We start from the raw sequence: 12,839 nt of genomic DNA, 5'->3' as shown, positions 1-12,839 counted from the left end.
TTTGTGTCAAGTTAGTGTTTTCCGTGCGGCTTGCCTGCAGACTACTGACAGTGTATATATCCGCAAGTACTGCCTTTTAGGAAGCTGCTTTAGCAGGATTGCTTCTGGCCATGTGTTTTGCAGGATGACTATGATAATGAGTTTGACGTTCTTCTGGAAGAAGTTGATGCACTGCTGGAGGAAAGCTACCAAGCCCCCAAGCGCAGGCGGCTGGTTGACTATGATAGCGATCCTAACTCTGATGGCGGAAGTCATGTGCAACCAGTGATGACCAAAATAAAAACTGTACTCAAAAGTAAGTTTTCTATGCTTTTCATTTATAACTTGCTATTTTAAATATATATAAAATAAATGTGCCAATGTTTATATTGCTGTGTTCTTTACTGGTATTTATTTTACTTTGTGGCACCTTGTGTTGGAGCTCTTTAATTTTGAACAGAATTTTGCAGATGGTGCCCCAATTTACATTAATATTGTCCTAACATAAAGAAAGTGTTAGGCAAACAAATGATGGACGGAATTCTGAGTGAACCCTACATTCACCCCCAGTCAAGAGAAATGGGTTAAATCAATTGTTCTCTTGCTCACCATGCCACCCCAGTTTAGACCCAGCCGTATGCAAATCAGTCTTGACCCTGTTCCTCATGGGAACAGTCCAGCCCGAACTGCCAAGCCAGGGCCTCTCTGTACCGAAAACAAGCATCCTGCGACCAGTTTCGGAGTATTACCCCAGATCAGCTTGGCTAGCTTGAATCCAGTGGCAAAGTGAGCAAGGGACCCACTTCTGGGCATATCCAGTCCATTTAAAGCGAAAAGTGGTACACAAACGATGATGGGTTTTACGCAGATCTAATACTGACTGGGGGTGAGTGTCTGAAACATTTCAGCGCTCAGTCTATCATCTTATTGTATTTGCTTTGTTTGCCATAAATTGGCAGGGTATGCCCAGACTTGGTTCCCTTGCTCACTTTGCCACTGGATTCAAGCAAGCCTGGCTGAAGAGGGGTGTTACCCCGAAATCGGTCCCAGGATGCTTGTTTCTGGTCAAGGGAAGAAAGCCTGTTCGGCTGGACGGTTCCCATGAGGCACCAGGGTCAAGACTGATTTGCATATGGCTGGGTCTGAACTGGGGTGGTAAAGTGAGCTAAAGAATGACGATGGATTCAACCCAGATCTGTGACTGGGGGTGAGTGTCTGAAGTTTCAGCGCTCCGTCCATCATCAACATTAAGAAAGTGTCAGGTTCCATATTGGTAGCAGTGCTCAGACCCATTCAAGTAAACAGCACTAGGGATGCTGTGGATGGTCGTATGATTTCCGACTTAAGTTTAAAAGCCTCATTTGAACCAAGCATTGCCCTTCAGTTTCCATGTGCAAAAATCAACAAGTACATTATGACCTCCATCAAAAGTGGCCAACCTATAAGATTACTTTTGTGTCATACAGGTCTCTCCCCACTTTCTTCAATTCAATGTAAAGAAGCTATTAAAATAGTGCTATATTATAGTCCTCTTAAGAGAATATAGACTTGATTGTTCTGCTTAGAATTAGTTACTTTTTGCTGTGGCGACACTTCTGTACGTTAAACTGTGTTTAGCAGGACCTCTATATTGGAATCAATGCATGAATCCAGGCATTGTCCTTTTTAGGTCTCGTGCCTAGCGTTGCAGTGCGCAGCAGTGCTCGTGCAGCGCGAGACTTCATGTAAGGGCTTCAGAAAGCTGACCACACGCTCGTGCTTGTGGTTTTGTTATCGTTGCAGGCTAGTGGACGTTGCCTGCGTCTTTCTAGCAAAGACAGCAGGCAATTGGGTAGATGCGGGCGCATGTCCTGCATTTGCCCCACCCATGGCCTATTGCTGTCTGTTACCTGCACGGGCCACATCTGTTTTGCATTATCTCACACGCATCTGTGCACGATAATGCAAAACAGATGTCTCACAGTGGCGCGCGCGCACCACTCGCGGCGTAGACCCCAACGCCTGGCTGCGGACGCAAAGCTAGTTTAGAAGGGCATGTTCACGCGAGTCTGGCAGGATGGAGTGAAATTGTGATGAGTGTGGGAGCCTTATCACCTTTATGCCAGAGTAATGTACATATTGCGCCCTAATTGCTGCTGATGGGGGAATAAAATTAGTTCTCCTTGTATTAAAATGTTCCCTTGCTTGTTATTTCGACACATCCTTTTATCTGGAAATGTACAGAATGTGCGCATCTGCTCACAATTACACGAAAGTAGTGTTGACTGTTCCCTGTTCCCAAAATGCCAGAGGCTGATGCTATTTTTTTCCTCTGAAGTGCTTCAGCTATTTTCTTTGATTTTGATGCTTTCTGCACAGCAAGCGTCCCTCCCTTGTCATCTGTGTGTTGTGCACATGCTACTCTTCTAAGCTTACATACATAGGCACACACACAGATGAAAACATGTGCAAGTGCGCACATGTAGGGTGTTTTTCACGTCTCTTCAGAATTTTTTTCACAAGCGCATTGGGTTTGATTTACAGCCGTATGCGCTTATAAATCAACGTCTGGAGCGCAAGTAGTTGTATGTGTGAGTGCAAGATATTCACACAAAAAATCCCTTTAGCTCACAAATCTATTTACTTCTGCGTGGTATTACCACACATTTACATATAATAGGTTGAAATAAGAGGGAAGGATATGACGCTCACAGACTGCCCACTAGGTAATGTAATTGCTGGGCTAATTACTTTTTAAGAGAACGAGAAGTCCTGGAAAAGCAGTGCCTATTGTGTTTTTTCTCACTTCGCCTTTTTCACACAGTCGTTTTCCCACAAGTCACTCGATCCAGCTGGTGATGTAAATTTGGAACTCTTTTAAATTGGTGGCGGTGCCGCGTGTTTTGCTCTTGAATTGTTTTATAAAGCATATGTTGGCTCCCTTTGCGTGCCTGCAAGCTGGAAAATGTGAAGAGGTTAAATATTTGAAAAGGAATCCGTCATTCATGACAGAAAGCACAGACTAACGTTGGAAAAAAAGTGAGTCTAAACTGAGCATTTCTTATTTAGATTTGGACAAGAAAACTTTCTTGAGCGTTGCACGCACCGCACATGTTGTGTTCATCTTCGTAACCTTATAACGCGGTGAGATGGAAAATCTATTTTTCCCTTAAGTGCTGGGACCATGCAGGAGCACTGGGGTGCAGAGCAATTAATATTTAAAACGATGTCCCTTAAAATCGTGTGCTACAAAGGCGCTGACTGCATCCTGAACTCCAAATCTGCTTTTCTCTAAATGAATCCCAAATTTACATTTTGCACTGAATAATACCAAAAATAATACTTAAAAGCTTGCCTAGCTTTCTAAAACCTATATCTTATTCCAGTCTAAATGCACTCGCCTGTAATAAGAACTTAACATCACAGCGGTGTTGTAATAATGTGAATGACATTATGTAATGCAGTAGACGTAAAGTCAAAGTAAAGTCCACATTTGTAAAGCGCACAATCACCCGTAAGGGTCTCTAGGCGCTGGGGGCCGTCGGGAAGATTAAGCGAGCTATTGCCCAGAGTCACATGGTGCTGGGCTAACCTGCCGCCGGAGCCGGGGATCGAACCGTGGTCCCAGATTCCAGCGTCAGTCGCCCTGGCCGCGGCGCCACACCTCTCCCCACAGAGACTGTGATGTCCCAATGTCTGCCGCCACAGACAGTGTGCCAACTTGAACTGCAGGCCAATAAGCGGAAATGCAGTTGCTGCGGGTACAATAACCAGCATTTGCAATGCAATAGGTCTCACATTTACACTAGTTTAAGATATTGGCATTGTAAATGACTGCCTTTTATGTTTTAAAAACCAAAACATAAATAAAATGCATTGTCCTTTATAATGCCAAAAGCTCAAACTTGCGTAAATGTGGGACCTATTGCATTGCAAATGCTTGTTTAAATATGATTTCCGCTGTGTTGCCAGTGATGTTGATGTAGCTTTTTTGAGTTTTGATGAAAAGTTAATTGTGACATTGAACCTCAAAGCGCTTCTGTTTAAAATGAAGAATGCATTGACACCTTGTGATCCATGACCTTTAAGTCTTCCTCTCTGGATATTCTGTGCTCCCAAGAATTTGTGGGGAAGTCACTTGACCTGGAGGCAACAAGAGCTCGTCTGTGAACACTTGTTTGATACCAGGATACTTCTGTGCCATTTGTTTTTAACGTCAAGATTTGTATTTTGAGTGAAAGTATGAAGGCCACCTAATTGTGTAGAGCACTCCTTGCCAGTCAGCTTTCATTTTCAGAGAAACAGTTTCCCTGGGTGATTTCAGTGGCATAACAATTGTTACCGTTTAAAATAGAAATTGTTTGTCAGAGGTTTTGTCATGTTTTAAGTTAAGCACTTAATGTCCCAATGTAATGTTTTTTAGGACGTGGCCGTCCTCCTACTGAGCCTCTACCTGAAGGATGGCTTATGACATACCACAACTCTGGCATTCCAGTTTACCTACACAGAGAATCTCGAGTTGTTACTTGGTCGAGGCCTTACTTTTTAGGAACCGGAAGCATAAAGGTAGGATGGATGTGGTTTTTTTTTTTCTCTGCTCAATGAACTTTTCTATTGTATTGCTCTGTTTTTGTCACCGTGGTATTACTTGTGTGCTTGTAAAAAGGAAAACAGACATATTCTGCTTTCGTAAGCAGTTGAAAATCTAGTTATGTCTACAGCTAGAGTTTTAGTTTTCAGTACTTTCCGGTAGGTTATTTGTATACCATGGTGAAGCTAGCAGTCTGGTGGGCAGATATCTTTTCCCCTGATAACTTTATTGGTATTGGAGTCACCTGGGAACCTGGGCAACAACAATGTATAAGAACAGTGGTCCTTCTACTTATGGGCCATATTTCCTTTATCCCAAAGGTTTAATGGACTTGCGTGTATAGAGATAAGAGCATCACTATTCTTATTGTACATAAAAATCATACCATCCGTGGAATAGTTATTTGTTCATTAATGTTAGACACTTGTGAAACCTATATTGTGTGCCAACACTTTCATTCTTACTTAAATTTGCTTACTGCTTCCTTCACCTAAGACCCATTAACATGAAGCGGGTCATTCAATGTACCTTTTATACCCTTGTTTACATTGTGTAAAGCGCTTGAGGCCCTCTAATGAAGCCTTCAAGTGCAACCTTAATGCCTTATAGGTGTTTTAATGGTTTAGTGTTTGCTGTAGGCTTTCCCTTTTGAAAAAGTCCGGTGCAGGTGTGTGTCTGTGTATGTATACATAGATATAGAGAGATGGGGGATAGGGAGAGATGGAGCGAGAGATGGATATATGTAGAATATTCTAGTTTGTCTCTCCTATAGATGCCTTTAGCTGTTTGCCGAAGACCTGTTGTCTTAATAATATAAAATTGACACACAGTGGCACTTGCCACTGTGTAGTTCTTGTTCGGTCAGTTTCCAAAGGAAGAGCATTTTTTATTTCACTGATAACCTTGGTGCCGTTTGACGAATCTGGACCAAAGTTTCCAAAACGTTTGCCCACTCCAGAACCATATTGGAACGTTTTGTCTTGATAAGGGTTGGGCGTAATTTGCTGTAGCGTAATGATACGAAATTTCACCAGAATTATAGAAGAAAATATGGAATTGAGAGAAGCATAAGCCTTTCTTAACGCTAAATGCTGTAGAACAGCAGCCGGGATTTTTGTCATAAATTACTCCACAGTATGTAAATGTGAGTAATCGTGTAACTTTCTGTAATTTTGCGTTACACTGGTGACGTGAAGTTACTGAAATTACTGTGGCGTACTTACAATTTTGCTCAGGCCTAGTTGTGTTCTGTTAAGGGAAACCAAGCAAGAGGGGGCATTCTCAATATCGATTTTTCCATAACAAATCTTGGGAACAGGTACAGAAAAAACGACTGGACGGAATTACACCATATTTGGCAGAATGTGAGACCTTCACTCAGAGAAAGCATGTTTATGTTGAGCCTGGGCAGCACATGCGCGGCAAGCTTTATTCATGTATGAACTTGAAGCTCCACCCACTCTCCGCCCATTTTTTTCATTGGCTTGGCCCACTGTAATTTTGTTTCATTCAATCAGTCATTTGTTAAGTGCACTACATACCCGCGAGGGTCTCAAGGCGCTGGGGGGGGAGGTGGGGGCTGCTACTGATCGAAAAGCCAGGTCTTTAGTATCCTCCTGAAGGTCTTGGGTCTGTCGTAGGCTCAGTGGGAGGGTGTTCTTTGTCTTGGCAGCGAGGTGGGAGAAGGATCTCGCGCCGGTGGTTGTTCTTCGGATGCGCGGGACGGTGGCGAGTGAGAGGTCGGCGGAGCGTAGCTGGCGGTTGGGGGTGTAGAAGGAGAGCCGTCTGTTGAGGTAGGCTGGGCCGGTCTTGTGGAGTGCCTTGTGTGCGTGGATGAGGAGCTTGAAGGATATCCTCTTGTTGGGGAGCCGGTGTAGGTTTCTCAGATGGGGGGGTGATGTGGCCGTGTCGTGGTTCATCGAGGATCAGTCATGCCGAGGCGTTTTGGATGCGTTGTAGTCGATTTGATAAGCTTGGTCGGGGCTCCCGCGTAGAGTGCGTTTCCGTAGTCGAGTCTGCTGCTGACGAGGGCCTGGGTGACTGTCTTTCTTATATCTGTCGGGATCCATCTGTAGATCTTGCAGAGCATGCGGAGGGTGTTGAAGCAGGAGGAGGAGACGGCGTTGACGCAGGAGGAGGAGACGGCGTTGACTTGCTTGGTCATTGAAAGCGTTGAGTCGAAGATGATTCCCCGGTTGCGTGCGTGGTCGGTGGGGGTCAGGGCTGCCCCCAGTGCCGTTGGCCACCAGGAGTCATCCCAGGCTGACAGGTTGGAGCCGAGGATGATGACCTCCGTCTTGTCAGATTTCACTTTGCAAGGGGTAAGATTCACTGGTCAACAGGCTTAGTAGTCCCTTGTCTCATTATGTAACTTTCCACGAAGACACCCCCTGTTACATGCGTTGCTATTTTGGAGGCCTTAATTACAGCCTCCAAGCACTATTTTCTCGAATAGCGTTGTGTTGCATGGTGGATCGTCACTGGGTTAAAGGCCAGGCTTGCGTAAGGTGAAGGCCCAGAGGCCCACGTGGTTTTTTATTTTTACAGCAGTGCCTGCTCCACGGCTGCTGCGTCAAACTTTTCTACAACGATCACGCTTTTATTTCTGTCTGGTTCCTTTGAGGTTGTAGAGTAGTTCTGTGCCCCGCCCACACTACGTCCACCTACCTGACCTCTGCTTGACTTCGACGTGTTTACAACAGGGACGCCCCGAACGAGCAGTGGCATCTGGGAACAGTTAAATCTCACCCCTTGCAAAGTCGGTCTACCCTTGAAGAAGGGCAATGCTTAAACTTAAACCAAACCCTGCGGTACTGCAAGGTGCTTAGAGGTTGTTATTAGCTCTGTTGATTTAAGAAAGCAGAGCGTGTGGGCAGCAAATTGTTGAGTGATAAAATGTTTTATGGAAGCCTTACATTTTGATTCTGGGGATGGAGAGAAGCAGGTGCATGTAGGGGAGGGTTCCCTGTATAGGATGGGTCAGTGCGCAAGTTATCAGTTTATTTGGTGACCGGGTGGGGTGTAATGTGTAAATATAGTTAGTGTGATCCTGCTTCCTTGCTCCGGTCTGTCCACGCACACTGCCAAACTGATGACTAACGGCACAGGCAGCAGGAGACACCTCAGAGCTGTTGGCTGTCCTATTGATTAACAAGCAGTGTGTCCTATGTATACAGAGAACATTCCAGGTGCTCCTTCAATATCCCAGAGCTCTGCGACTACCTGCACTCTGACTCCAAGCTATCTATCGCGCCCTTTCAGCAAGCCTTGCATGAGGCAGGCCCTGCCCCGGTGCCATCAGGACCCCTCAAGATCGAGCTGGCATCTTCCTGTCTGGGAGCTGGACACGATGCCTCCCTATCAGTGCAATGAACAAGACCACTCACCAGTTGATTCCTGAGGCGCTCAGTACAAATGCATCAATTCTCTCTGGTGCATGCTGGTACCAAACCTGTGCATGGGAAGCATGCAGTATGTGTTTGCTTGTTTGTTTCACACCAACCACCCTTCATTGTTCACCTGTAGTGCTCCAATTCCCATGCGTTTTGGTGCCGTGTGATTCCTACTAACTGCCCATGTCGAGTTTCGCTCACATCGCCTCGTTGCGCATTCTTTGTTCTTTTCTTGGGATCCTGTGTTCATGCAATATATCATAATTACTGCGCTTTGTTTTCTCATCACCCTATATTTCATTGTCCCCCTCTTGTTTAACCTTTCTCTTTGTATCTCCTCCTGTTTAACATTTTTTATTGAGAATCTTTTAGAAAAAGCAACATAATAAATCACACCATACACAAATTATCAATTTGCCATTGCTTTCTCCTGCATATCCTTTCTATCTTTCAAAGTCACCCCTTGTTTTTTAGGTCTCGTGTGGGCGTGACAGCGAAGCCTTCCCGCCTCTGCGAGAGATATTGTCAGAAAAAGGGTACTGTAAGCCCGACCCTCCTTTTCATTGGGTAGCGTCAGCATTTATGGTAAACGCTGGCTTCCCATTGAAAAGGAGGGTTTTTAGTTGCCACCCTGTCTGCTTTTTGGACCCTCCCTCCCACGATGGCCTGCTTTCCTTTTGTCTTAAAAGATTTGTTATCAGAGGCTCCATCATGCTGCCTTCATGGCTCGAGCACACGGACATTCCTGCTCTCTGATTGGGCCTGTAGGGACGGATCACGCGCCTCTGTTCATAAGGAGAGAATGGCATGCAGTCTCGCCTCCCTCCGAGCCACAGCGGTGAGGTCACTGCCTGCCCCTCCTCCTCCCCCGCCCACCTGAGCTCTGCTGCCTCTCTGGCTCAGACAGGGGGCAGACAGCGGAGAATTCGCTCACATCCCATCAGGACAGACGCAGGCAGGTAGTGTCTCTGGGTATTTATTTTATTTATTTATTTATTTTTATTGGGTATCGAAAGCCTTAGATGAGGTGGCCCCTTGGACCTATAAAGCTCCAGCTCGCAGGACGAAGTCCTCCTCTTGGTATAACGAGGATCTATGTGCCGAAAAAGCCAGATGTAAAAGACTTGAACGTCTGTGGCGCAGACTTTGACGCTGGCGTGAAAGAGCTATACATGAGTAGTCTGAAGGAGTACCATAGGAGTATCAATAAGGCGAAAGGATTATTCTTCAAAGAGAGGATAGAATCCGCTGATAACTCCTCAAAGGAGCTTTTCTCTATCTACAAGGAGCTTACGGCTCTCATTAGGACTGAGACCAAAGACCATATCTCCACTGAAATATGCGAATCCATCGCTGATCATTTTGTACATAAGGTGGAGAGGATCTATGTGTCTTTTTTTGCAGGGAACACCTGATAAAACATCGGCTAGGGATATTGCCATTGGACCGGATACTAACTCCGGTCTTAGCGAGTTTATGGTCCCCCCGCAGGAGGAACTGACTAAGTTAATCTTGACCATTCAGTCAGGTTCCCCTCTGGATGTGGCACCACAGAGGATCCTTAAGAATCATGTACATCTCCTAACAAGTTATATGGGTAATCTGGCTTCTCTTTCTTTTCAAGAATGTCTAGTGCCAGCGGAATGGAAACTTGCACAGGTTGTACCAATTAAAAAGAAGTCCGCTTTGAGCATTTCTAACCTGGATAATCTAAGGCCCATTTCTCTTCTGCCTTTCTGTGCCAAAGTGGTGGAAAAACTGGTGACCAATCAGTTGGTTAAATATGTGGAAGATAACCAGCTTCTACACCCTTCCCAGTCTGGCTTTAGGGCGAGGTATTCGACTGAAACTGCCCTCCTTTTTCCGCAGAACTGCTTCGTCAGAAAGCGGATGAAGGTCAGACGGCCACCTTGATATTGCTGGACTTAAGTGCGGCATTTGATACCGTGTCGCACCCGAGACTGCTAGCCCGTCTGAGGGAAATTGGAGTGGCCGGCCCGGCATATGAATGGATGGCTTCCTTCCTAGCGGATCGACAATTCCAAATCAACTCCCCGAATTCTCAACCAAGGGGTCCCGCAGGGTTCCATCTTAAGTCCCGTGTTGTTTAATCTCTACATGGAACCTCTGGCCAGGTTGGTGGAATCATATGGGATGGATATCGTATCATATGCAGATGATACGCAACTGGTGGTCACTCTGGTGGTCACTCTATCTCACAACCCAGTTGAGACGGCCGGTAAGTTTACGGAGTGCCTTGCGGCATTAGCAAGTTGAATGAAGTATAACTGCCTACGCCTCTACGGCAATAAGACGGAACTGCTTGTGATTGGCCCCTCACCTTCAATCTGGTCATCAGCTTGGTGGCCTACTGATCTGGGTCCTACACCGATCCCCTCTGACACAGTGAAGAACTTGGGTGTTCTCTTGGATTCCAAGCTTACTTGGGAAGATAGCGGGGAAATGCTATGGCATCTTGAAAATCCTGCGGACGATCTTGGATCTCTTACCTATGAAAGACAGGAAAACTTTGGTCCACGCATTGGTTACGTCCCATCTTGACTATGGTAACGTCCTGTTTTGTGGCCTCAATAAAAGGGGATTGACCCAGTTACAATGCGTTCAAAATGCCACGGCCAGGCTTGTGCTGAACCTACCGAGAAGGTCTTCAGGAAAACGGGCGCTTCGGCGCTTGCACTGGCTCCCTATGAGGGAACGCATCAGGTTTAAGACCTTGTGCTTTAGTCATCGTATTGCACATGGCAGGGGCCCGGCCTATCTTCACAAGCTGCTAATCATCCATCGCCCTAGGCGACTTCTGAGATCTATGGGCAGCATGCAGTTCACGATACCTCGCATATATAAAACACAGATGGGAGGCCGATCTTTTAGATTCCTGGCCAGCAAACTATGGAATGACCTTCCTGTCTAATTGCGTATGGAGCCGTCGGAATCCAGGTTCCGGCAGAAGCTGAAGACTCAATTATTTCCGGATGAATAGCTTTTTCTTCTGAGTCCCCCTCCTCTCCGTGGCCTGCTGTTGGCTCTCTTTGTTGGACCGCATCTTAGCGCGGAGACGCACTGTTCTAGTGTATTCAGGCGCTTAATAAATGTTTTTATTATTATTATTATTATTAAGCTGGTAGAGCGCGACAGCTACCCACAAAGGGTTTCCCGGCGCTGGATGATCAGGGAACTGGTAACCTTGGTACTACAGAAGGACGGAATTATTGGTTGAATAGCCAGGTCTTTAATGCTCTGCGGAAACGTGTGTAGATGGTTTCTTTGCGGATGTCAGGGGGGAGAGAATTCCACAGTGTTGGGCCGAGGTAAGAGCAAGAACTACCACCCATCCTTGCGAGTCTAATTATGGGTACAGTGAAGTTACCGTGGGAGGTAGATCGGAGGAGACTAGAGGGAATGTAGGGATGGACAAGGGATTGTAGGTATTGTGGAGCAGGGCCTGTTTTGATTTTAAGCATGTAGCTCAGGGTTTTGAATTTGATACGACTCTACCCTGAGCCAATGTAGATCGCGAAGGTGTCCGGAGATGTGGGCTGTTTTGGGAATTTTGCATAACAGTCTTGCGGCAGAGTTTTGAACTAGTTGCAGTCGTCTGGTCACTGCCTTGTTTGCGCCCAAGTAAAGGACATTGCCGTAGTCCAGCCGAGATGTTATAAGGGCACAAAAGGGTAAAGCTGGAAATCTGTTAGGGAAGCGGCCCCCTGGATGGCCCAGTGGCCCTTGGAGGAGCTCAGCGTGTTCGAGCAGCGTAGCCATTTAGAAGCCCTGGGTTCAAGCATTTGATAACAGCCACAGTTTACAACTAACTATCTAGGCCGTCCGAGAGTGGGCTAATTGGTAGCTGGTGGGGGCAATATGGTGGCGATTACAGGCAATGGGAGGGGCACAAACAGGCCGAGGCTTTGACGCTCAAATTAGGAGGGGTGAGACCCAGCAGACTAGAGAAGGAAGAAACAGGAGGACACTGGAGAGTTTAATGTCATTCATAATATCACCAGGCGTGGTGCCTCCAAGGGGCCTTAACCCTCCATCGCCTCCCCCAATGCTGCTAGAGGACATTCTTTTCATCTGGAGGCACTGAATTCCGAGTTACGAGCTTCTTAGAGTCTAAGCTCCACCCTCTGATTGTTTGATCCTGTGCACGTCGTGTTTTCTCTCTGTGGCTTGTTTTTGTTTTTTTCCAACCCGTCTTGTTTTCACAATGCTGAGACAATCGCAAGAAGCCTGCTCCCACCCACCTGTACTCATGTGCAAATCACTCACAGCAGACACCCGTGTAAGAGTGAAGAACCGGGTCTTTTTCAGAACCGGCGGTGCCAGGGACACACCCGATGTCTTCGAGTTCCACCTGTCTTAGACTACAGAGACACGGAATACTTCTAGGTGGCGTCAGAGATCAATTTATTAGCTGCAGCTAGTAACAGTGAACCAAGCAATACAACACGGTGTACAACTCAAGAACCTGTTCAATTTTTGTAGAGCAAGACATGGTCTTTTATGCACAGTTTCAACCCATTACAAATGCACACCCATTGCGGCAAATTCTGACCAATAGAAACACATTTCTATACATTATCACATTCCAAAAAGCTCACTTTACATTGTACCAACCCCACAAGTTAATTATTAGGACTGTCCCAAATTTGATTACCAAAAGCCGGACAAACCCATAATTGAAAGCACTACCCATGTAATGAAAAGACATAAAGAAAAGAGCAATTCAGATGTAGTGTAGGATAAGATATGTGCAAGAAACTAACTGCTAATGATATCCTGAACAATGGTTGGATTTCTAGATTACTATCAGCTGACGAAAACTAGTTTCGTAGAAGGGTCAATTCCAGGTGAAGGGGTCAACATCTTGGAGTTCACTC

General features: G+C 45.9%; 1 protein-coding gene across 1 annotated transcript in view; it reads left to right on the top strand.

The window, feature by feature from the left end:
• The window catches only part of DGCR8 (DGCR8 microprocessor complex subunit), a 256,117-nt gene that overhangs the window by 42,448 nt on the left and 200,830 nt on the right, over window positions 1-12,839 (top strand). The window contains exons 4-5 of the mRNA XM_078667925.1: window positions 124-295; window positions 4,382-4,524. Coding sequence (XP_078524051.1) covers window positions 124-295; window positions 4,382-4,524 — 315 coding nt within the window. The remainder of the gene's footprint in view (window positions 1-123; window positions 296-4,381; window positions 4,525-12,839) is intronic.

This window comes from Lissotriton helveticus, chromosome 11 (genome assembly GCF_964261635.1).
Source record: "Lissotriton helveticus chromosome 11, aLisHel1.1, whole genome shotgun sequence".
In the NCBI taxonomy this organism is placed as follows: Eukaryota; Metazoa; Chordata; class Amphibia; order Caudata; family Salamandridae; genus Lissotriton; species Lissotriton helveticus.
The sequence above is the reverse complement of the archived record's forward strand: the minus strand, read 5'-3'. Positions and strand labels throughout refer to the sequence as shown.